Raw genomic sequence first — 23,049 nt, 5'->3', positions numbered from 1 at the left:
ACAACACAACATATGCCTTCTGAAAGGGAAAATGTGCTCTGCTATTGCAGAGTCATAGAGTTTAAATCCTGTCTCCATTGCTTATCAGCTTTGGGACTGTGGGCTTAATCATCCATACTTCTTAAAGTCTTTTGGCAAGATTAAACAAGGAAAATATTTGGAAAGCATGTGAAACAGTATCTGAAACTTAGTGTTTCACAAATGTTTGTATCATTGCTTGTTTTCATCTGTATCCTTCTCAGTCCTCATTGCTAGTGAATATGGATTTAAACAGAAGCAAGGTCTCTAAGGAATGGATGGGAGCAGATGTTGCATATTTGGTTTTATTTTGCCTACAGATATCAATGAGTGTGAGCAATTTGGGACTTGTCCCCAGCACTGCAGAAATACCAAAGGAAGTTATGAGTGTGTCTGTGCTGATGGCTTCACGTCTATGAGTGACCACCCTGGAAAACGATGTGCCGCTGAGGGTATGATGAGTTCATGTCAGGATTAATTGACTTTTGGGGGAAATAAATACTGCTGAGTACACTATACGAGGAAAGAAACTTTAGATTCTCAGAGTTTTTCTTTTCTTTTTTTGTATTTAACTCGCCAGCTGCTTCTCTTCTAACACCTCTTTAGTCACTCCTTTGCTCTCCTCCCCTGCCAGCTTAAAACAATAGCTACATCCCCCAACAAATATGCATCAGTTCAAACAAGAGCCGGGTGTTACTTATAATGGATTTAGCCTCTTGTCCACCTTGATAAAAACTTCAAAAAGTGGACAAGATGTCATCTTTCTTAAGGCTGAAACAACAACAAAATCTTGCCTGTGGGACGGTCATCAATAGAAGGAAAGTAACAAGGCCCTCTAGCTACCACTCCACTGAGAATAAGATTTGAGTCCCAATAGTCCAAGAAGGCTCATGAACTGGGGCAAATCAAGGATACTCTGCTGACATATCCCTTTTGTATTGTTCATGGACTATTGATCAAAGGCAAAAAGGAGTCTGGCACAGTCATAACTTCAATCATGAGTTTTACATTTTAAGTTGATACCAGTATCTGACAATCGGGCCTGATAAAAACAGAGAAAGAATGTAAGTCAGAAGTATTATACTCCAAATTCCAGAGGCCTGATCTAAATCATCATGTCCTAGCTAAGAGGCATGGGTCTTTATTTTGAATTTGAAGTTTGTACTAGAGTTTCAGGAACTTGTTAAGAAAATAGCACTTTATTTTGTAAATTAAGAGTAAATGGCCAAAATGGCTGTTTAACTTCTTCATACAAATTGAGCTTTTAAAGCATACATTTGACTAGCATACTTTAATATTTTACCCTCAAAACACTCTTGACAGTGAATGAAAACCAGAATGAAAGCATTTGAACAGTTGGTCTGGTAATTAAGCAGGAAATTTTTAAATGTTTAAATCTTTTAACTAAGGACATGACTGAAACAAATTGGAATATTCATATAAAACATAATGTCAAGATAGAGGAAATACATAAAATGAACTTCTAAAAGTTACTTCAATTGGATTCAATTGACATTATGCAAGTAAATTAAACTTAAGAAATTCTAGACAGTGCATCTTGGGATGAGTCACCATTAAGTAGCTGCTTTAGGTTAAAAAAAATTAAATCAAGGACAAGTCAGGTTTATTTTTTCATTAACTAGGAGCTAAATTGGGTCATAGAGCTGATTACCTGCTAAAAAGAATCATAAAATCTGTCAGGAAAGCATAAGGAATGAGACTTTTCTGGTAAACTTTTAGTAAGATTATGAAAGTGTTTCTTTTGTGAGATAGAATGTCTGCAGTCTTGTCTGTTTTGATGTCAGTAAATAAAAACAATTCAGTGAAAATGAGGACTCTACGTAGGGTTCTCAGTCTAGCTTTGTTCCAAACTACCACTGAGTACAAAGAATAAAGAACTGATAATGTCCCTAAGAGACATATTAGCATTCCACTTGAAGTGGAGATGAGAATGTCAACTCATGGATTTTGTAACCCAGTTGGATAGTCAACTTTATTGATTAACAGAGATAGTCAGATTCCTATAGAAACTGATGTTCTTTAAAAAAGGGGCAGGTACATACTGTGCATTTTATATCATACTTTAAGGAAAGTATAATTCAAACAGATAAAGTAGCCCTTTGTTTGTTTACAGGTAGCTCTCCTTTGTTGCTACTGCCTGACAATGTCCGAATTCGAAAATATAATCTCTCATCTGAGAGGTTCTCAGAGTATCTTCAAGATGAGGAATATATCCAAGCTGTTGATTATGATTGGGATCCCGAGGACATAGGCCTCAGTGAGTATAAACTTTGGCATCTTTCACTGATATTAAGTGACTTTATAGAATTTTAAGGTGTTGACTTTTAAAGAATTTATTGTTTAATGAGTGAATTTTGTTGCATTAGTGGAAGAGGATACTCTTCCAACCCAGCATGCTCCTGATGACTTAGTGTGGCCTTGAATCCCAGCCAATCTTTCCTGATTTCTTTCCAAAACTCTTCCCATCACTGGGGTTTATCCTTTCTGAACCATCTCACATCTCTTTGTATTTTGAAATTTCCTTGTCCTTGATACTGCAGATCTTGTTCCTTCCTACCGTTGTACACCTTGAAAATTTCTACCCAGACCTCAAAGACCCAGTTTGATGTCACCACCTCTGTGACAACTTCTATCACTCCTCCTGGCAGAGTTCTATGATTGCTCACCCTGAACCTATGTCATTTTATGGCACATGTTACTCTAAGTTATATAGCTAGTTGACCACATAATATCTTTCTATCCTCTATACATCTGCTTTCTGGGGACAAAGACTGAATCTAACTTATCTCTAAATGCCTAGCATCTGACCCAACATCTAGTACACTCTACATGGTAGGTAATCAAAAAATTTAGTTGAATGAAGGAAAAAGATGAATAATGCTTATTGTTGAATCTCTCATGGCTCTATCTGGTGTTGGGGGAGACGATAGTAGGGTAGGAGTCAGAAAACTTGTCTTCTATGCCTGTAAACTTATCTTTTATGCCAGTCTCCCTTATCTACTAGCTTTATGATCCTAAATAATTGTAACGATTCTCTGAATCTCAGTTTTTTATCTACAAAATCAAGTAGTAATCTTGTTCTGCCTGCCTACCTCTGAGAGTTGTTTTGAAGATTGAATGAGATGAAAGGCTTTGAAAACTATTAATAACTATGTCAATATAGGATTTATTATTGTTGTATTTTCACACATATTCATGCAATACAATACACTTTTCAAGAATGGTGCATACCTAGGAAAGCAGTGGGTGTCCAGTGCATGCCTGTACAGTCACAGTCTTCCTATGCTTTTAACATGCCTGCTGTCCACCATCCTTTTGTCTGTACATAAAATAGGACTTCTCGTTGACATGGCTTCTTTACTGCCTCTGATCTTGAGTATACTTTCAAATTCTCAACAGCCTGCCCTGGTTTATCTCTATACATTCTGTTTTGGAAACTAGAACTTGATCCTAATAAAAGTAAATAAGCACTTTGTTGAAATACATTTAAATGAATCACTTTTAAATAGAGATGACTAAATCTCACTAAGTTCTCAGTTGAAGCATTTGTAGCTCATAGCTCAAGTTTGATGGGTTTTATGGTTTGATTATACAGATGTTATTGAATTATTCATATTATAACAATAGTGAGGAGGGAGATGGAGATGTCAATAAATGAACACTGCTTCACTTGATTAGACTCCAGTTCTTCCATTACTTGATGCTCTTGATATGAAACTGACCTGTGTGTCTTCCTCTGTAGGCGTTGTATATTACACCGTGCGAGGGGAGGGCTCTAGGTTTGGTGCTATCAAACGTGCCTACATCCCCAACTTTGAATCCGGCCACAATAATCTTGTGCAGGAAGTTGACCTGAAACTGAAATATGTAATGCAGCCAGATGGAATAGCAGTGGACTGGGTTGGAAGGTAAATTTGCCATACACTCCTCCCTTACTTGTTCTGTTTTCCTGGTTAGAGTTCTCTACTGCTCGCCATGGCCCATGAGTGAGGCTGGGTCTGGATATGGGTACACTCAGCCATGAGTGCAGCTGGGCAATGGTTGGGCTTGCTGAAGCCCCAGCAACTGCCTCCACTTATCCCAGCATGTCATGGAGACATTATCATATCCTGTATTCTTTGTGAGCCATGAAAAAAACTGGGAAAGCACCCAGGTCAAGATTCACTATATATCTAGGATAGCATTCTTGCCAACAGAGTTCTGGATTCCAAAATTAACTTTCAGTATGGCAACACTGTTCATTTTGTGAAGAAATGGGACAGCCTCACAATTCTCCCAGCAAAGCAGTTGAGATGAAACTTTTTTTTCTATGGTAGTTATCTTGGGGACGAACAATCCACATCTTGTGTTTTTAGCAGGCTTGTAGTTAAAACAGATCGGAAATTTGACTTTCCTGTTTAGTCTTTGGAATTGAGTAATAGAGGTGTCAGTCTCTCCTGTTCTTCTAGACCTAGTAGCCCAGGGACCAGAGTCACACATTTTGGATGGTTTTAAAGTAGAACCTTAAGTAGGGTTATGAGGTAGGTGTGTGAGGTACAAACGGATGTGGAGAAGTTAGTAAGCTCCTTCTTCAGGGAAGAGGTTTGCACTGACTTACACTGGTGGGATAATGATTCCTTGAAAATGAACTAATAACATAAACATGCTTGATGGGGAAGGTTCAGGGGTCACTTGCCTCCTGGAGAATGGAGAGTTATTTTCAGTGTAAATTCTTTTTCACCTTTTAAAAAATGTGGCTGGTGTTCCTGGAAGACTTCAGCATCTTTGAAGAAGTTAATTGGGTCCTGCTGTGCCTGCAGGCTAACAGGAGACTCATTTCAGCAATTTTGGTCAAGAAACAGGGCCTTAGAGAACTGTTGCTAGAGTCAGGAACTCAGAACTCCAGACATTAACACTCTCTTCTGAAAACCAACCAGGGAATGGCAGATCTGTCTTCTTGTTTGAAGTTTTACCTCTTTCTCAGCCTTAATGAATAAGAGAATTAAGAAAGTGGTGGAACTTTTTCTGCTTGTAAGAGACTGAGACCTGCAGCCTCAGAAGTGGAAATAAGGCAGGACAGTTGAGTTTGTTATTTTGAAAGGCTGTTTCCACTCATCTTTGAGCTGACACCAGGTTCCTATTGATTCTAATGGGGCTCCTTCCTGAGGAGAAAATAGACTCATGGGCAGTCAGAGTTAAGGCACCAGCCCCACGATGCCTTATGACTTCTACCTAGAAGCCCATGTCTCATAATAACACCAGTCAGAGGCCAGTCTGACTGCTGGGTCTATGGTAGTTATCTTGGGGATGAACAATCCACATCTTGTGTTTTTAGCAGGCTTGTAGTTAAAACAGATTGGAAATTTGACTTTCCTGTTTAGTCTTTGGAATTGAGTTAATTCCATTGCGGATCCTGCGTGATTCAGGTGCTTTGGCTGTTGAGGGCAGGAGTCCCCTCAATTCCTTACTCTTCCAAGTGTAACCTGCCAAAGATGTCGCCTTGGCTGGAGTTCCGCAAGAGAGGACTATGGTCCGATGATAGGTATCTGAGCAGCTCTCTCACCAGCCAGAACTTTCAAATGAAATGCTCTCATCTTCACACCTCTTACCCAGTAATGATTACTCTAGGCTTTGCGGTTGTTTAACTTTGTCCGTCTGAATTCAGGCATATTTACTGGTCAGATGTCAAGAATAAACGCATTGAGGTGGCTAAACTTGATGGAAGGTACAGAAAGTGGCTGATTTCCACTGACCTGGATCAACCAGCTGCAATTGCTGTGAATCCCAAACTAGGGTAAGTACTTGGAGAAGTCTTCAGTGTTCTAGATATTTCTCCCTGGATTCTCATCATATTCCATGTTTCTTATAATGTTTTTTCCTAGTTATACTGAAATTGTCCTTCAGGTTTTGGGGAGGAGCGTCTATGACTGTTTCAAGAATTATAACATGCCCTTGAGATCACATAGGACCAACCATTTCTGATCGGGAAATTCCTTTGAGAACACATCTGAGAATCTTTCTGGTTATGTGGATTCCTTGCCAAATTAGAGCTCTGAACTCTAAAGTTCTTTGTGGATTTAACTGTTTTAAATGAAGGTTTCAGCAGAATTGTTTTTCCTTTCATTTAGATGTTTTAAAGTAACTCATTCATTGAAATTCAGCTAGGGATTTGGTCATGTTTAATTAAAAAATTAAACATTTATATCCAAAATATATAAATATTTAAAATGACACATGTATAAATATGTATTATCCATTTGTAGAAATGTTCCAATTTGCAGTTTATCTATAAATCATCTCAGTGTAAATGAGAACGAGTTTTGTTATTTTTCTCTACATATCAAGACATTTATTTGAATAATCACTAAGCTGAAATGACTTGGTATTTACATATTACATACATATTTAGCTTCAGAATAGTGACACTTTAAAAAAGTTTTTTGAATAACCCCAAATAATGTTCCTACCTGGGCAGGACCAGTCTAGCCCTTTGTAGCTATGCCAGTATTTGTAGGTAGAACACTATGAGCTGTTACTACTTTGATTGTGTTATATTCATATGTTAAATCATACCCTTAGAAACTCAGCAATGAAATATGAAAAATACTTGACTGATAAGATTAACCTGTAATGAGGACTCATCCTCAACATTAGTCATTGCTACTTATATCTTATCTACACAATATCTTAGGAGCAAAGAGATGCAGTGTGTTCTATGGTGTGAATGATGTGACTGTTTCCAATGTTTTCCTCTGTAACTAATGTTTAAATTCATCTGATATTATGATCATCCTCTGATATCCCTCATAGAAATTCTTTTTTTTGGGAGATGGAGTCTTGCTCTGTTGCCCAGGGTGGAGTGCAGTGGCCTGATCTCAGCTCACTGCAACCTCTGCCTCCCAGATTCAAGTGATTCTCCTGCCTCAGCCTCCTGGCAGCTGGGATTATAGGCACCCACCACCACACCTGGCTAATTTTTGTATTTTCAGTAGAGATAGGGTTTCACCATGTTTGGCAGCCTGGTCTCAAACTCCTCACCTCAGGTGATCCACCCGCCTCGGCCTCCCAAAGTGCTGCGATTACATGTGTGAGCCACTGCACCCGGCCAGAAATTCTTATTTTTGTCTTTGTAATTCCTTTCTCTCTAGAATGGCTCAGTGTAGTCCTGGGAGGGATAGGAAGTAAGAAAGGAGTGAGAAAGGATTTCACGGCCTAAGGCCTCCAGACTCAACCTACAACCTCCTCATTTCATGATCCATTTGAAAGGTTCATGACCCATAAGTTTTATAAGCATAAGCATATATGATATGTTAAAGCTTCTTACAGCTTCTGTGGTATCAGATCTGCCAGTGGGTCCAAAGGACGATGAAGATGATAACTACTGATAATGCCACTGACAGCAATGAAAAGTGCCAACATTTATTATATTCTTGCTGTGTGTCAGCTACTCTAAGTGTCCTACATATATAAACTCATTTGAATCGTACAAAGGACCTATAAATTTGTCATAGGTTTCTATCCCTTATTTACATAGATGGGTAAAATAACACCATGCTCCTTTAGTCAGCAACTGTTGACTGTAATAAAGATGGAAAGGGAGAATTGTCATGCAGAAACTGCTGGAAAACACTGTGATAGTTCTCCTACCTTACAAGGGTCCGGGGAAGCTCTATGGAGAAAGTAGCACTGAATTGAATGTTGCAGGTTGGGATCCACTGCTAGTATAACCGGTGATAAAGTATGTGACATGTGAGGTCAGTGTGGGTGAGAGTGAGAAGGGCCACTTCCTAGAGAAAGTGGGACTGACGTGGAATCTGGATAGATGTCTTGGGTACACATAGGCAAAGGAGCCAGGCTGGTTGTTCAGAAGCTCAGGGAATAGCATAAACGAAGTCATGGAGGAGACAAAAATCATTCTGTGTATCTTTTGTGTGTTTTTTCCATTCCATTCCCTACCTTTTGTTTTCTTAGTTTTGAGTATTTAATACTTTTAAATGAAATTGAATTAATTAATTTATTTATATAGACAGGGTCTTGCTCTGTCACCCGGACTGGAGTGCAGTGGCATGATCATAGCTCACTGCAGCCTCAAAATCCTGGGCTCAAGCAGTCCCCTGCCTCAGCCTTCTACTTGCACAGCACCATGCCTGGCTTATTATCTTTAAAAAAACAGTTTTATTAAAATATAATTCACATATGGTATGTATGGTATGATACAACTTACCCATTTAAAGTGTACAATTCACTGACTTTTAGTATATGCAGAGTTGTATATGCATCATCACAATCAGTTTTAAAGCATTCTCATCACCCTACAAAGAAACCCTGTTCCTCTGAGCCACCATTTTCCTGCCCTCAGTAACTGCTAATCTGCTCTCTGTCTCTATAGATTTGCCTATTCTGGACATTTCCTACAAATGGAATCCTGCAGTATGTGGTTCTTTGTGACTAGCTTCTTTCACATGTGTGTCCTTTTTAATGAAAACCAAACAAGGTGGTATTTACCTGTTGTTGAGACTTTAAAGGCCCCTGGCTGCATTTTTTCCAGAGCCCAGTTTGTCTAAAATCCATGCATTCCTCAGTAGAATTTAAAACTTGGTCTGTGCCTGATGACTGGTTTAGACTAGAGACTGAAAAGCAGCGGCTGGTGGGCCAAATATGGCCCATAGAACATATTTGGCTGGGACAACACGGAGCTTTTTTTTTTTTTTTTGAGATGGAGTCTCGCTCTGTCGCCGAGGCTGGAGTGCAGTGGCCGGATCTCAGCTCACTGCAAGCTCCGCCTCCCGGGTTTACGCCATTCTCCTGCCTCAGCCTCCCGAGTAGCTGGGACTACAGGCGCCCGCCACCTCGCCCGGCTAGTTTTTTGTATTTTTTTAGTAGAGACGGCGTTTCACCGTGTTAGCCAGGATGGTCTCGATCTCCTGACCTCGTGATCCACCCGTCTCGGCCTCCCAAAGTGCTGAGATTACAGGCTTGAGCCACCGCGACCGGCCGACAACAAGGAGCTTTAAGATTTTTTTTTTTTTTTAATATAGTGCTGACATTTAAAATTTAAGAAAAGAAATAAAATCTGTATTTGTTGCTTTGGAAATCAGAGGAGCAGATTACACTGCGTAGGTCTGCCTTCCTGGGCACTGACACAGGGTGTTGCTCTCCCCATCACTTGATATTTACAACCAGGATCTCTCCTCATTCATCTTACATAACTGTTCCTCTCCAGGTATTTGAAATCATGTAATCCCTGGTCTAGGTAATTCTTCAATGTCAGATCATCTTTGCTTACATACACCCTTGCTCTACAATTAATTATTAATTGGATGCAAAATACACATTTAAAAAGAGTTGCCGAGTGTGGTGGCTCACTCCCGTAATCCCAACACTTTGGGAGGCTGAGGCGGGCAGATTGCTTGAGTCCAGGAGTTCAAGACCAGCCTGGGCAACATTGGGGAAACCACATCTCTACTAAAAATACAAAAAACTAGCCAGGCATGGTGGCACACGCCTGTAGTCCTAGCTACTCAGGAGGCTGAGGTGAGAGGATTGCTTGAGCCCAGGAGTGTAGTGAGCCATGATTGTGCCACTGCATTCCAGCCTGGGCAACAGAGTAGCTACATGAAGATAGAAATCTTTGTATGTTTTGTCCTCTGATAGATCCCAAACACAGAACAGTGCCTCTCACACAGTAGGCCTTCAATAATATTTCTTGAAGAGTAAACAGCTTTCATAATGCATTTTAAAGGGTCTGAATATCCATCCTTTGGCCAATTTTCTATTAAGGAGTTGCAGTTTTCAAGAAGGATAAATCACGCATGCTCTTGTGCCGCTATTTTTGCTCCCCATCTTCTGTAAAATACGAAACTGGTGTCACTGAGCGCCCAGGTCCCTGAGATAAACAGTTGGTTTCCCTGTAGGTAATGCCCTGTGCTCTGCCGTAGTGGAGAAGTCCCACCAGGTGAGATGCTACAATGAAGAAATCTTCTGTTATAGGCTTATGTTCTGGACTGACTGGGGAAAGGAACCTAAAATTGAGTCTGCCTGGATGAATGGAGAGGACCGCAACATCCTGGTTTTCGAGGACCTTGGTTGGCCAACTGGCCTTTCTATCGATTATTTGAACAATGACCGAATCTACTGGAGTGACTTCAAGGAGGACGTTATTGAAACCATAAAATATGATGGAACTGATAGGAGAGTCATTGCAAAGGAAGGTTAGAAATGAGTTAGAATGTAATATATTAAATTACTAATTAACATATTTCTAATGTCTTTACCTGTTTTCTCAAGAAGGAGCCCTGCTCTTAGGAAATGGCTTATATAGTTTTTTAGATACCACCCCTCCACCCCCACCAACTCCCACCTGCTGAATTAAATGCAGATGAGTTCATTAGCAATAATTAAATCCTTTTTTTTTTTTATACAACTTAAAAAAAATGCTTCTCAGGAGAAGATATTGAAATAACTGAGTTTCCTGTTAGGTTGCCCCAGTAGAGGTGGTTTCATGTGTACCAATGTTAATTCATGTCTAACCGCTTCTGGACACATTCATTTTCACTTTACTAGATTGCCCAGTATGCACAACTGTAAATATCTAGAAGGAGAGGAACATTTTTGTTGTTGTTGTTGTTGTTCAGACTGTGCAGAATTGCAATGACCCAGCACATACCACATTTTTCCTATTTGGTCAGATAGATGTCTTATGTTCAAAAGAAAACATAAAATCTTGCCATGTAAATTGTTTTCCAAAAATGCAATAAAATCAGTCCCTTGATAGTGAGCTAGGGCCCTATGATTGGTGTTGGGTGGTATATACATCAATGTGGTTTAATTACTATCTTCTTGACCTCCTAGTGCAGCACACTTTCATAGTCCCATGTATCTAAAATCAGCCTGAATATTCCCAGAGCTTCAAGGCATTGTGTGAGGGAGTAATTCAAACAGAATGACGTCACATCTAGAAGTGGTGGTAGGGTGTAGTGGGTGTTTTGTTTTCAATAACCTTTTGTTTTGTTTTTCCCCTGTGGGTAAGCAGCAATGAACCCTTACAGCCTGGACATCTTTGAAGACCAGTTATACTGGATATCTAAGGAAAAGGGAGAAGTATGGAAACAAAATAAATTTGGGCAAGGAAAGAAAGAGAAAACGCTGGTAGTGAACCCTTGGCTCACTCAAGTTCGAATCTTTCATCAACTCAGATACAATAAGTCAGGTAATCACCAACTTTGGTATAAGATGCTCCTCATTACTTGGAAACCTTATTTCAAAATAATGGCTATGTTGCTGGAAGATGGCAGTAGATAACAACAGGCTAATCTCTTGGTGCATGAAAGGGGTATGTGTATATGTACGTGTGCTAGGGGAGAGGAGCATTTTGACCATTTTAACCAAAGAAAGATAAAATTGGAGGTCAAATGAAATTATGCAAACTACCAGCAGATAAGTAAAAATGTATTAGCCTTCATTGTTGTTTGGAGTTATGGATATGTACTTCTAGGCCACAGAATCCAGCAGACATCAGTCCCCCGCTAAGTGTGAGTTGGGTTAACAAGTCACAAAATGGGTTTCATAGGCATCAAAAATCTTATCTTTCCCATTGCAAGGCTAAGCCAGTCATGTGCCTTCCTACCCGTACCTCTCTGTCTCACTTTCCTAGTTCTGGGCCCTGCTTCCTCGGGTTACCTGTGCGCTAATTCGTCCTTCAGCAGTGTATGGAGCAAGATGAAAGGCAAAGGGAAGTGAGGAAAGGAAATAGCCTTTTACTAAGTTCTTATGTCAGATTCTCTCTTCAGTGTTAATTCAGACATCTGTTACTTCAGTTACCTTATAAAGACCTCCTAAACCTTATAAAGACGTTTTATTCTCATCCCAAGTAAAGACACTAAGGCCGAGACAGATTTAGTAACTTGTGTGCCTAAGTCACATAAAAAATGGGTGAGTTTTAATCTCAGAAATGAAATAATTTTTAGGTTCAACTCTATCCAACCCAAAACTCAGCATCTTGCTGTCTTGGCCCAGTGTTCAGTATGCCAAAGTCCCAGGTTAAATGCTATGGATATGTGGCCTTTGACAAATCACTCCCTTCCTGTCCCCACATGTGAGTCATGGGTGGAGTCCGGGGTTGTCTTGAGTCTGCTGATATTTTGAGACCCTAATCAGCCTTGAAAAATTGCAACTCAGAGCTGAGACCCCCATGAGATGACAGGGGTGGCAAATGCCTTTTCTAGGGCATGGCTCCCTTGTTTTGGAAGTAGTACCACCTCTCTCCAGAATACTCCAGAACACTCCAGACCCTACCAATAGAATAGCTTTTGTGCCCTAAGTGCCCTTGCAGCTTTCACACTTGGCCATTTTAAAGGTAGGAGAGGAAGGCACAGTACATCTGGAAAGGCCATCTCCCCTCCCTACCACCTCTGGACCCTGAGGAGAAGGCGGAGGAAAGTCTGGAGGCTGCCCCTGAAGGAAAAGCATCTCAGCCAGCTGATGCTCAGAGAAGGGCAGCCCCTTTGGAAAGTGCTGGTGGAGTGGGGGTGGGGGTGGGGAGTACAGCCCCAGCGCAGCTGTGCTAGAAGAGCATCTTGTTTGAACCAAGAGTTCTGAAATTTGAGCATGCCTCAGAATTATCTGGAGAGCTTGTTAAACATAGATTCGTGGGCCCCATCTGTTGGACTTCTGATGCAATATGCCTGAGGTGGCCTAAGAATTTGCATTTCTAACAAGTTCTCCTGTGACGTTGATGCTGCTGGTTCAGCGACCACATTTTGAGAACCACTGCTCTAGTCCTTTGCTACTCAGAGTGTGAGTCATGGGCCAGGAGCCTTGGGATCCTATGGGAGCTGGCTAGAAATGCAGTCTCTCAGGCCCACCCCAGACCTTCTGAATCAGAATCTGCATTTTAGCAAGATTCCCCAGGTGACTGGTAGCACATTCCAATTTGAAAAGCTCCACTCTGGAGGGCTGACAAAATGGTAATGAGATAGATATTGATGGAGGCTTTTGGAAAATGTCTTATTAACTTATAGCTATGCTTTGTCTATGGTTACATCTTGAATGACGGACCATCAGGATCACAGAATGTTAGTCTGAGAAGGAATGTAAAGATTATCCACTCCAGTACAACCCTTGGATAAATCATAATATATGCTAAGGTAGAAATAATAAGATTCTAGACTTACCTGGGGAGCTTTTAATGGTAATACTTGAGCTCTATCCCAGACCAATTTAAATCTAAATCTCTGTGAATGGGCATCAGTAATTTTTCTTTTCTCTTTTTTTTTTTTTTTTTTGAGACGGAGTCTCACTCCATGGCCCAGGCTGGAGTGCAGTAGCAATCTCGGCTCACTGCAAGCTCCACCTCCCAGGTTCACACCATTCTCCTGTCTCAGCCTCCCGAGCAGCTGGGACTACAGGCGCCCGCCGCCACGCCCGGCTAATAATTTTGTATTTTTAGTAGAGACGGAGTTTCACCATGTCAGCCAGGATGGTCTTGATCTCCTGACCTCATGATCCGCCCACCTCAGCCTCCCAAAGTGGTGGGATTACAGGCGTGGGAACCACCACGCCCAGCCTGGCAACCACCACGCCCGGCCTGGCATCAATAGTTTTGAATAGTTCCCAGGTGATTCTGAGGAATCATTGCTCTAAATTCCCTTTTCTTGCAATTAAGGTAACTGAAACCCAGAAGAAATGTCTCCTTGGAGGGTTGGGGTGGAAATCACATCCAATATACTTTGGATAGACCATCTGTTATGATCTATCCTGATTTGGGTGGTGACAAATCTTGATATAATATGTGGATCTCACTGGTCTTTGGAACCATCTCAAGTTGTTTAGCACTGAGTAGATTTTCAGGTTAGGCAGTGAACCAGATACCCACCTTCCAAACCTCTCAGGGCAGCAGAGAAGATAAGTGATGCCAATAGAAAATGTGAGTGGTACAGAAATTGGCCGGAGGGCCCAGAGAGGGACTATCCCACTGCAGTGTGGTGGCAGAGATGATAGTGTAAATGAGGGTGAGTAGCCAGCTGACACGTGGACTAGAGGTGTTGGGATGCTGCCTAGGCTCTGCTGTCACCTGGCAGAGCCACTTCCAGTTGCTGGGTATGTCTGTAGTCAGGTTATTCATTCTGTCAGGACCTAACTGCTGTTCTCACCTGCTTTCCAGTGCCCAATCTTTGCAAACAGATCTGCAGCCACCTCTGCCTTCTGAGACCTGGAGGATACAGCTGTGCCTGTCCCCAAGGCTCCAGCTTTATAGAGGGGAGTACCACTGAGTGTGATGCAGGTAGGAGCACTGCCCGAGCAGCCACAGGGGCCTGGGAGCCCTCCTCTGCTGCCCTCAGGAGTCTGAAGAATCTCTGTATGCTGGGTCCTTGCAGCAGAGTAGGGATGGCTGGAAGGAGGGATAAGGGATGTGGGAGGTATAAACAGAGCTGAGTGGAACTTAGGGGGCAAACAGAACCATGTTCCAGTGACTGCTGAGAGTTATTTGCTAAGATCTGTAGAAATATAGATCCAGTGCCCCTAAATCTATTGCTGTGTTGTTTTGTAAAAACATTTTGAAGAGTGACTTTTTATAAGACCTCTACCTCAAGCTGGATTCCCGTTGCCCCAGAATCCACTCAACCTTAACTGGAGCTCCTCAGGGTAGAGAACCATGTTCAGTTTTGACAACTGAAAAAGGGCTACCTTTTGAAAAGTGCTTTATGTTATAAGGAGATGAAGACCAGCCTGAGGAAGCTGTGGTTTAATTCTCGTCCCAAATGTGTGGGTGATCTATTCTTGGCAAGACTTTTTTCAGTGACGCTTTTAAGGAGTTAATAAGCCAGGCGGGAACAACTAGTGTCCCTAACTAGCATCTGGTGCTGGAAAAACCTGTGAAAAAGTCATCCTGCAATTCACTAGTGGCCCATTTTATGGCTCACATCCTTGGGGACTTCCCCCAGTTTTAGCTGATGGGGAAAGGAAAACGCTTAACCACCTTCTACCACCAGGGGGAGCAGGCAGTTAGACCAGGAACCACCGTTTGATTCATTCCAAATAGGCTGAAAAGTTGGTGGGTTTAGGGAATGAATCCAGGGAGAAAAAAACTGCTTCTTGTCTCCCCTCTTCCCCTACTCTTGCACTCATCCCAACGCTACTGGGGAAATATTGGTAGGAATCCAATATTTCGAGCAATATTTGGAACAAAATGACAATTTCAGGCTTATGAGATTTGTTCTATGCTGTTGATAGATTGTTTTGCCGCTTAATGCAATTTCACATCGTAGGAGCAGTGTGGTCCTGGTTGTCAGCTCATCTACTACTTTTCCCATTTAAACTTTTTGCCAAGCAGATTTTATCAAGATTCTTGTTTTAAAGAACTTTAACCGAAGTAAGCACACGAATGATGGCAATCATTCCATATAGGGCTTCAGTTTGGTATAATAATTAAGCAATTAGTCCAGTGAGATTTCTTGAGTGCCAGCTATGTTTCAGGCACTGTTCTAAGTGCTAGAGGTAACAGAAGTGAACAAAACAGACAAACCCCCTGTGTGTATTGAGTTTACATTCTAAGAGGACAATAAATAGAGAAGTCAATAAATATATAGTAGGTCAGGTGGTACTATGGAGAAAAGGATGGCAGGGGAAGAGGGATGAGGATGGATTGGGTGGGGATTCTCCTTTAGATAGCATTCAGGGAAGACCTGTCTGATACAGTGAACATTAAGTAGAGACTCAGATTGAAGGACTGAGCCAGGAGGGTATCCAGACTCTTTAAATAATATACACATGTGACCTATACTTATTAAGCACCTTCAACATATAAGACACTGAAGCACTAATACCCCATCAGGCATATCCTGGGAGTATGTATGGGCCTAGCTGGGAGCAGGGACCTGGAGTAAGGGCAGTTTGGGAGGACTTGAAAACTCAGGAGCTCTCTAGCTAGTTGCCTATCAAATATCTCTTTATGTGTAGCTATGTGACTGCCTGTTGACTGATCAATTACTACGCTTTGGTGCCTTTAGTTGAAGTTTCCAGGTGGGCCTACATTAAACTCTTGGTTTTAACTGGATTCATGGAGAATTCTGAAAACTTCAAATGAGAATGTGAACATTTTAAGAGATTATTTTACCACTAGGTTCTTGTAACTATTCATATATGTGCTCCAGAGTCTAGTACCTCTCCATTGTTTTTTGGGAAAAAATCTATAAACTGCCCCCTTTCTTTCCACTAAATGTATGTTACTCTCCAAGACCTTAAGGAAATTCACTGGACTTAGGGGGAAGGTAAGCTTTGACAGGGAGACTAATTGGCTGGCTGGCCCACCCTTCCTCCCAACCCTAACCCGGGCCGGATTGCATGGTGTGGGCACTCTGCTGAGTACAGCTGACTAACACTTGCATGGCTTTCCCTTCCTGCAGCCATCGAACTGCCTATCAACCTGCCTCCCCCATGCAGGTGCATGCACGGAGGAAATTGCTATTTTGATGAGACTGACCTCCCCAAATGCAAGTAAGTCTGAATGTTGAGGTCCCAGCTATAGGCCTTGCCTCTTCTGGGGAAATTCGAGACCTTAAAGTAGCCAGGAAAACAAATACAAGAACCTCACCAGTTCACTAATTCTTACATTTTAACCAGCTTGCCTTCCCTCGAGGGAGTCCACAGAGAACTGAGGCAGTGCTTCTTTAGCTAGAATGTGCGTAGGAATCCCGTGGAGATCTGGTTCAAGATCTCCGTTCTCATGCACACAGATTCTGCATTTCTAAGAAGCTTTGGGTGAGGCCACAGGGTCTTGGACCACACTTTGAGGAGCAAGGAGTTAGAGAAATGGCAGCAGCATTTTCCAACTCACCTGGTATTGTTAATTACAACAGGGCTGTGGGAGAAGAGCTGTCTGCAGGGCTGCCTTAGTACAAGGCACTCATAATGAGCAGAAAGACTGGGATGAAGATTCGGAAAGAAGATGACTGTGTTGAGAAAACTCTTAACATGGAGCAAGATAAATAGATGTCTTTAAAAAGCATTTAATGAAAGCATATAAAAGAAAAAAACATAACCATGGTTTCCATTTGTACTCTCTAAGGAAGCATTGCATAGATTAGACACCAATAGGTTTTCGTGACCAGACTCACCCCATCAGTGCCACAGCTACTCCATTAAAAGTGAATTTCTAAAATCAGAGCACTATTCTTTCTGCTTGTCTTCTCTTGGCAGAATAAACAAAAGTCATGCAGGATACATTGTCTGTTCAACACGTAATTTATGCAGTCAAAGCTCTCTACTTCAGGATGCGCTCAGAAAAATGCAATAGAAGCCTAAGAACGTAACCGCTAGTGAATGATTTTGTTTTTCCTTTCAGGTGTCCTAGCGGCTACACCGGAAAATATTGTGAAATGGCATTTTCCAAAGGCATCTCTCCAGGAACAAGTAAGTTTTAAGAATGTGAGCAACCTGGAAATTACTCATAGCCCCTACACTGAATGCTGTCACAGTTTTTCCACTTAACTCAGTCTTTGAAGGAGTGCTTCTAGCCCCCAGTTTCTGCCAGGATTGCGGGCTCCCGTGTGTTGATGTGCTCTCTGCTCTCTTCTTCTATAGCCGCAGTAGCTGTGCTGTTGACAATCCTCTTGATCGTCATAATTGGAGCTCTGGCAATTGCCGGATTCTTCCACTATAGGAGAACCGGCTCCCTTTTGCCTGCTCTGCCCAAGCTGCCAAGGTCAGTTTCATTATGGGGAACATTGATGTTTGAAGCCTAAGTAATTCACAGGAAGCCATGGGAAGGACTTCGTTTTCTTTCTAAGTTAAAAAAGCACAATACGCAGTTCACCTATTCCACAGAAACAAAAAGTAGTGAGGATGTAAAGCAGTCACTTCAAATCACAACTTTAGTCAAATGCTTCTCTAAAGCCTGAGTGACAAGCTGTGTTTTGTAGTCCAAATGGTTGTGCCTACTGGTAGGTGTTCAGGTCAGAGAGAAGCGAAAAGGCAGCTGTGTGATGGCCCAGGCTTTATCCTTCTATGTGCTGGACTCTTTTTCTTTTAGATCTCATGGTTCAGGAATGTGCTTTAACGTTTCCAGGTAGCTAAGGGAACTTACTACCATATTTGACAGTGTAAATTCAGAGTGGGAATTGAGCATTACATTTAAGGAAGATTTAGCAATGTGGAGGAAAGGGTAATATTACGAAAGGTTGTATTTGTTGTTTTTGTTGCTGCTGCTGTTGTTGTTTTAAATAACAAGACACTATTTTGGTTGCTTCTTTCCAGCTTAAGCAGTCTTGTCAAGCCCTCTGAAAATGGGAATGGGGTGACCTTCAGATCAGGGGCAGATCTTAACATGGATATTGGAGTGTCTGGTTTTGGACCTGAGACTTCTATTGACAGGTCAATGGCAATGGTGAGTATGGTTTCAAAATGATTATTTGAAGGTTGTCATTTATAGAATAAATACTTTTTATAAAGAATAAAATTCACCTAGAGAAGACTGAAGTACAGCAGTAGGCCTCTCAGAATAAAGTCTGCACTACACAAACCAAGTTAGGAAACATTAGGCTTGTTGCTGAAAGGTGTCTAAAAACATTGGTAATAAAATTGGAATTTACCCCCTGCTCTAAGCCACGCTGTTGAATTGGAATCATGAACAGTCTTAAGTTTAACTTGAATATTGAAGAGCTTTCTGGTTTTTTTGAGGGTGGTGTGTGGGGAAGACATGATATTTTGTTTTTATTTGATGACATTTTATATGTTTAAAAGGAGTAGGGAACTATATTTTTCCTAGTGTCCTATATTTTTCTGCCAATGTACAGTGATGAAATAAACAGTGATTTTAGAGTTGGCATTGGTCCAGACCCCGGCTCTGCCACATACTAAGTATGTGAAAACAGACATGGAGCTTGGTATCTCTGACCCTCATTGTCCCTGTTGGTAAAATAGGTACAATAATACCTCCTGGGAGGACCAAATGAAATACTTTGTGAGGGGGCTTCCACAGTCTTGGCGCTGAGGGGGCTTTCTGTAATCAGTATTGGGAAACCACTTTCAGAATTTTGTGTCTCCTTCAAATCTTTCATTTTTTTCCTTCTCTGAAAATATAATACTATCCATTCTTTTTCCCTCCCCTCTCTCCTTATTCTTCTTTTCTTCTTCCACCATTATCCTTTTCTCTGTTGCCCAGACCCAATTCCCAAGTGAGTTATTTAACAGAATTTGGATATAAGAAAAATGTTTCTGTTTCCTTGAGTTGGTAAATGAGTGCATGTTATGTTACTTTGCATAACAATTTGCCATATGACGGCCTTGTGTTTTGCTGGCTTTTTTTTTTTTTTTTTTTTTGCAAGTTCTCTTTTGGGTAACTTTGGCATAGCACCTAGCATACCTCCAGGTGTGAGGAAGGCACCTTTCTTTGTGTGTGAACCAGATTAGTATGGTGTAATCTCTCTTTCTCTCTCTGTGCCATTAGAGTGAAGACTTTGTCATGGAAATGGGGAAGCAGCCCATAATATTTGAAAACCCAATGTACTCAGTCAGAGACAGTGCTGTCAAAGTGGTTCAGCCAACCCAGGTGAGAAACCATACAGTCTTTTCCTTCAGTTACTGCTGTCGCTGGATGTTAATCTATTGAGTTATGTCTTCTTAGGATTTTCCTAACCTTCCCTCCAAATGGAAGGAAGCATAGTGAGTGGTCCGTGCTGCAGCTGCCCTGTCTGTAGCAACAGGACCAAGGACATAAGACCTGAAAACAATCAGAATCCTGTTCTGTTGCAAGTGGTGGAGGTTTGGCAACCATGCCGGGGCTGCTGACCAAGAACCTTTCATTCTGAGTGGTGTCAGAGCAAGAGAGGTCTGAGTCCCTTCAGGAGCCTGGTAAACACAGTGCCTGAAGCACCACAGCTTCTCTACAAATACTTGTGAAATGAATGAGTAGAGAATTGTCAGGTCATTATACAGGAATTTGGGGACTGGGCCCACTTTCTGGTTCTTGCTGCCATCCCAAGCGTGTGGGTTGAGGTGGATTAAAGGGAGAGGGACCTCTTATGTTTGCTATTGTGATACTTTCCTGAAAAGTACAAAGGTCTCTAGAGTTGATGGGCAGATATCTAAACTTCCTTGTTGCAGCCTTGTCACTCAGTCATCTTTAAGAAGAGCTGGGAGATGAAATAGAAATATAGGTGAAGGGAATAACTTTTCATAAGGTCTGCATCAATAGCCGCAGCACCACTTCTAGTGCTTGTCAACTGCGAACATGTGTCTCCTTTGTCACAACTATGGCCTTAGTGACAATGAATAACTGTCATTGTCAACACCTATGCTCCTTTTGGACTCGAGATATGGCACATTTTAATACAGAAGCTAGAAATGTTTATTTTACAAATATTTTGTGATTTTAAGATCGGAAATGTTTAAATCTTGAAAGCATTTTCCCTGATCCTTTGATAAACAGACATGAAAACTTTAATCACATGATAAAAGACATATGACATTTCATTTGACATCTTCACTTAAAATAAAACGAGGCCATGTATACAAATGCATATCCAAGTTTGAGAATAAACAAGTAATGAATATGAAAATATAGGAAAAGGAGTGAATTGTCTGCCTTGTAGTTTATTATATATTCATGGTAATTTGGTCTTAAAAGGGAACCTTGGAATTGTATGAATGTTATAGAAAAATGCATAGAAGATTATTAATTCTATTATTCTCATCTTTTCAAAAATTCAGCCTCTTTTTAGTAGTACTATGAAATCTTAATTTCCAAAGATAGGATTTATTAATATTCAAAGAAATTATTAAGATCCAAAGATAGGATTCTCAGTTCATCAGTGAGGTTGGGGAATTATTCTTGCTGTTCTTCTAGGATTTGGCTTCCAGTATATAACTAGAGTATCTTTATCCAAAAATTTGGTCAACAGTGGGAGTAAGAAGGCATAGAGAATACAGTAGAAATTGCTAGTAGTAAGTGAGAGTGGGACCAGTGAGGGCTGTATTTGCCTCCCAGGACTAAGGTATGAGGTAACTTAGTGGTTGCTGCTCTTGATTTTGGGGCGGTGGGAGTGATGTTTAGTCCTGGCCTCTGGGTCATGCAATAAAAATGGTGCCTGATGATGTCTGTGGGAGAACAAGATGGCAAAAAGAGCCAGAGTTCGTACAAACTTTACAGCAAATTTATTTGCTACTGAATTCTTTCAAAATTGGGTAAAGGCCTTTAATATGTCCACAGGTGACTGTATCTGGAAATGTGGATAATAAGAATTATGGGAGTCCCATAAACCCTTCTGAGATAGTTCCAGAGACAAGCCCAACTTCCCCAGCTGCTGATGGAACTCAGGTAAGTTGCTGACTCCTGAAATAATGTGGGATTTGGAAAAACTTTGGGATGGCTGGGTTGTTATTAACCTTAAGCAAACAAGGGAGACTCTGACATGATCAAAGATCCCAAGATGTGTTGACAGTTAATAAACATAATTTTTTAAAAAATCATAGATTGAAAAACTTTCCACCAAATAAAGCTACATTCTAACATTGAGTTGGGAATAATGTTCCTTGTAACATGGGAGAACATGTCACAAAGAAGAACAAGTAGACTTCTGGATCCAGTACCTTCAGACCAGGGACATTTAAGTTGAGAAATAGACTCGGTATGAATAAAGATTTCACTGTGTCAAAGATACAGATGAAAGGTTCTTCTCTGTGTGTCGTGATTTCTCTACAGCATGCATCTTTATTCCTTTAAGCTGTTCTTCCCGCTCCTGCTATTACAGATCTTTACCACTAGATGGCACGAATTTACATACTCTGCCCATTCATCATCCATCTATTAATTATTGGCCAACCAATCATCTAACTAAAGTTATTGCTCTCGATGTGTCAGGCATGGTGTTTAATACTGGAGACTGAAAGAAAAAAATGCCAGTAAATGGAGCTTCTTAAACATGCCTGCAGGTCCTTTGCAATTGGTACACTATTTGTTCTCCAGGAAAAAATTCAATAAATATATTTGATATTAAACTCTGTATTAATGTGTATCATTTGTTTTACTGAATGCATATGCAGCTATCTCAATATTGCTGTTTGCATCTGGACAAACTGTTTTACCTCTGGGGCTACAGTCCTCAATAATAGTTCTCACTGGGGGCACTATTGGCATATTGAGTGGGACACTTCTTTGTGCTACAAAACTGTCCTATGCACTCAGGAAATTTCAGTATTTCTGGTTCCTGTCCACTAAATTCCGGTAGTGTCTTCCCTAATTCATTGTGACCCCATAAATCACCTCCCGTCCCCCAACACATGTGTACTCACTCTTAGTTGAGAACCACTAGGATCTGGAATGTCTCTATTCTAAGATCCTATGACCAATTTTGTGAAGTAATGTAAAGAAATGAAAGTCTAAGAGTAGTTGGAAATTTTACCATTTTATACAATCTTTATTTCTCAAATTTCATAATCTATAAACACTGATATCTGGATAACTTGGCAGTCTCACTGTCACCTTAAACATTGGTTTCTGTTCTGCTCATTTAAATCAAAATAAAATTTGAGCTAAATTGATGCTGAGAAGAGTCTCTATAAGGTTTCTGTATGCCTTCTCAAATTCCCTTATTTCTTCTTCTCATGTCACACACACACACACATACACTCACAGACATACATAAATATTGTCTAGAAAGGAATTTTCAGTCTCATATTTTTCAAGGGACTAAACATTTTTTCTTTAAGCTGTATTAAAAATGGATTTTGAAGATTAACTTTCCACAGACACATGGATACTTGAATGTCATATATTTGGTCCTCCAAGCCTGAGTCAACCTCAAGCTAGTGCCAGATTTATTTTGTATTTTCAACATTTTTTCTCAGTCCATCTCTAGTCTAGTGATCTTCTTCACTAAATAGAGATTTTCCCCAGCTGGTGCAGGAAGGTGACTGCGGTGGGGAGGCTGAAACCTCTGCCTGCATGTCTGTTACCTCTGACCTGCATGTCTGGTATCAGAAACAAAATGTATACTGACAGGATCTTTCAAAGGAGAGCAGATCTTCACCAATTGT

General features: G+C 40.9%; 1 protein-coding gene across 1 annotated transcript in view; it reads left to right on the top strand.

Annotated features, from left to right (window-relative positions):
• The window catches only part of LRP2 (LDL receptor related protein 2), a 213,793-nt gene that overhangs the window by 186,997 nt on the left and 3,747 nt on the right, over nucleotides 1-23,049 (top strand). Inside the window, exons 65-77 of the mRNA XM_005573401.5 lie at nucleotides 339-470; nucleotides 2,153-2,296; nucleotides 3,782-3,947; nucleotides 5,684-5,812; nucleotides 10,009-10,229; nucleotides 11,051-11,227; nucleotides 14,180-14,299; nucleotides 16,422-16,512; nucleotides 17,360-17,427; nucleotides 17,599-17,719; nucleotides 18,271-18,400; nucleotides 19,463-19,564; nucleotides 21,224-21,331. Coding sequence (XP_005573458.3) covers nucleotides 339-470; nucleotides 2,153-2,296; nucleotides 3,782-3,947; nucleotides 5,684-5,812; nucleotides 10,009-10,229; nucleotides 11,051-11,227; nucleotides 14,180-14,299; nucleotides 16,422-16,512; nucleotides 17,360-17,427; nucleotides 17,599-17,719; nucleotides 18,271-18,400; nucleotides 19,463-19,564; nucleotides 21,224-21,331 — 1,709 coding nt within the window. The remainder of the gene's footprint in view (nucleotides 1-338; nucleotides 471-2,152; nucleotides 2,297-3,781; nucleotides 3,948-5,683; nucleotides 5,813-10,008; nucleotides 10,230-11,050; nucleotides 11,228-14,179; nucleotides 14,300-16,421; nucleotides 16,513-17,359; nucleotides 17,428-17,598; nucleotides 17,720-18,270; nucleotides 18,401-19,462; nucleotides 19,565-21,223; nucleotides 21,332-23,049) is intronic.

This window comes from Macaca fascicularis, chromosome 12 (genome assembly GCF_037993035.2).
Source record: "Macaca fascicularis isolate 582-1 chromosome 12, T2T-MFA8v1.1".
Classification (NCBI taxonomy): domain Eukaryota; kingdom Metazoa; phylum Chordata; class Mammalia; order Primates; family Cercopithecidae; genus Macaca; species Macaca fascicularis.
The sequence above is the reverse complement of the archived record's forward strand: the minus strand, read 5'-3'. Positions and strand labels throughout refer to the sequence as shown.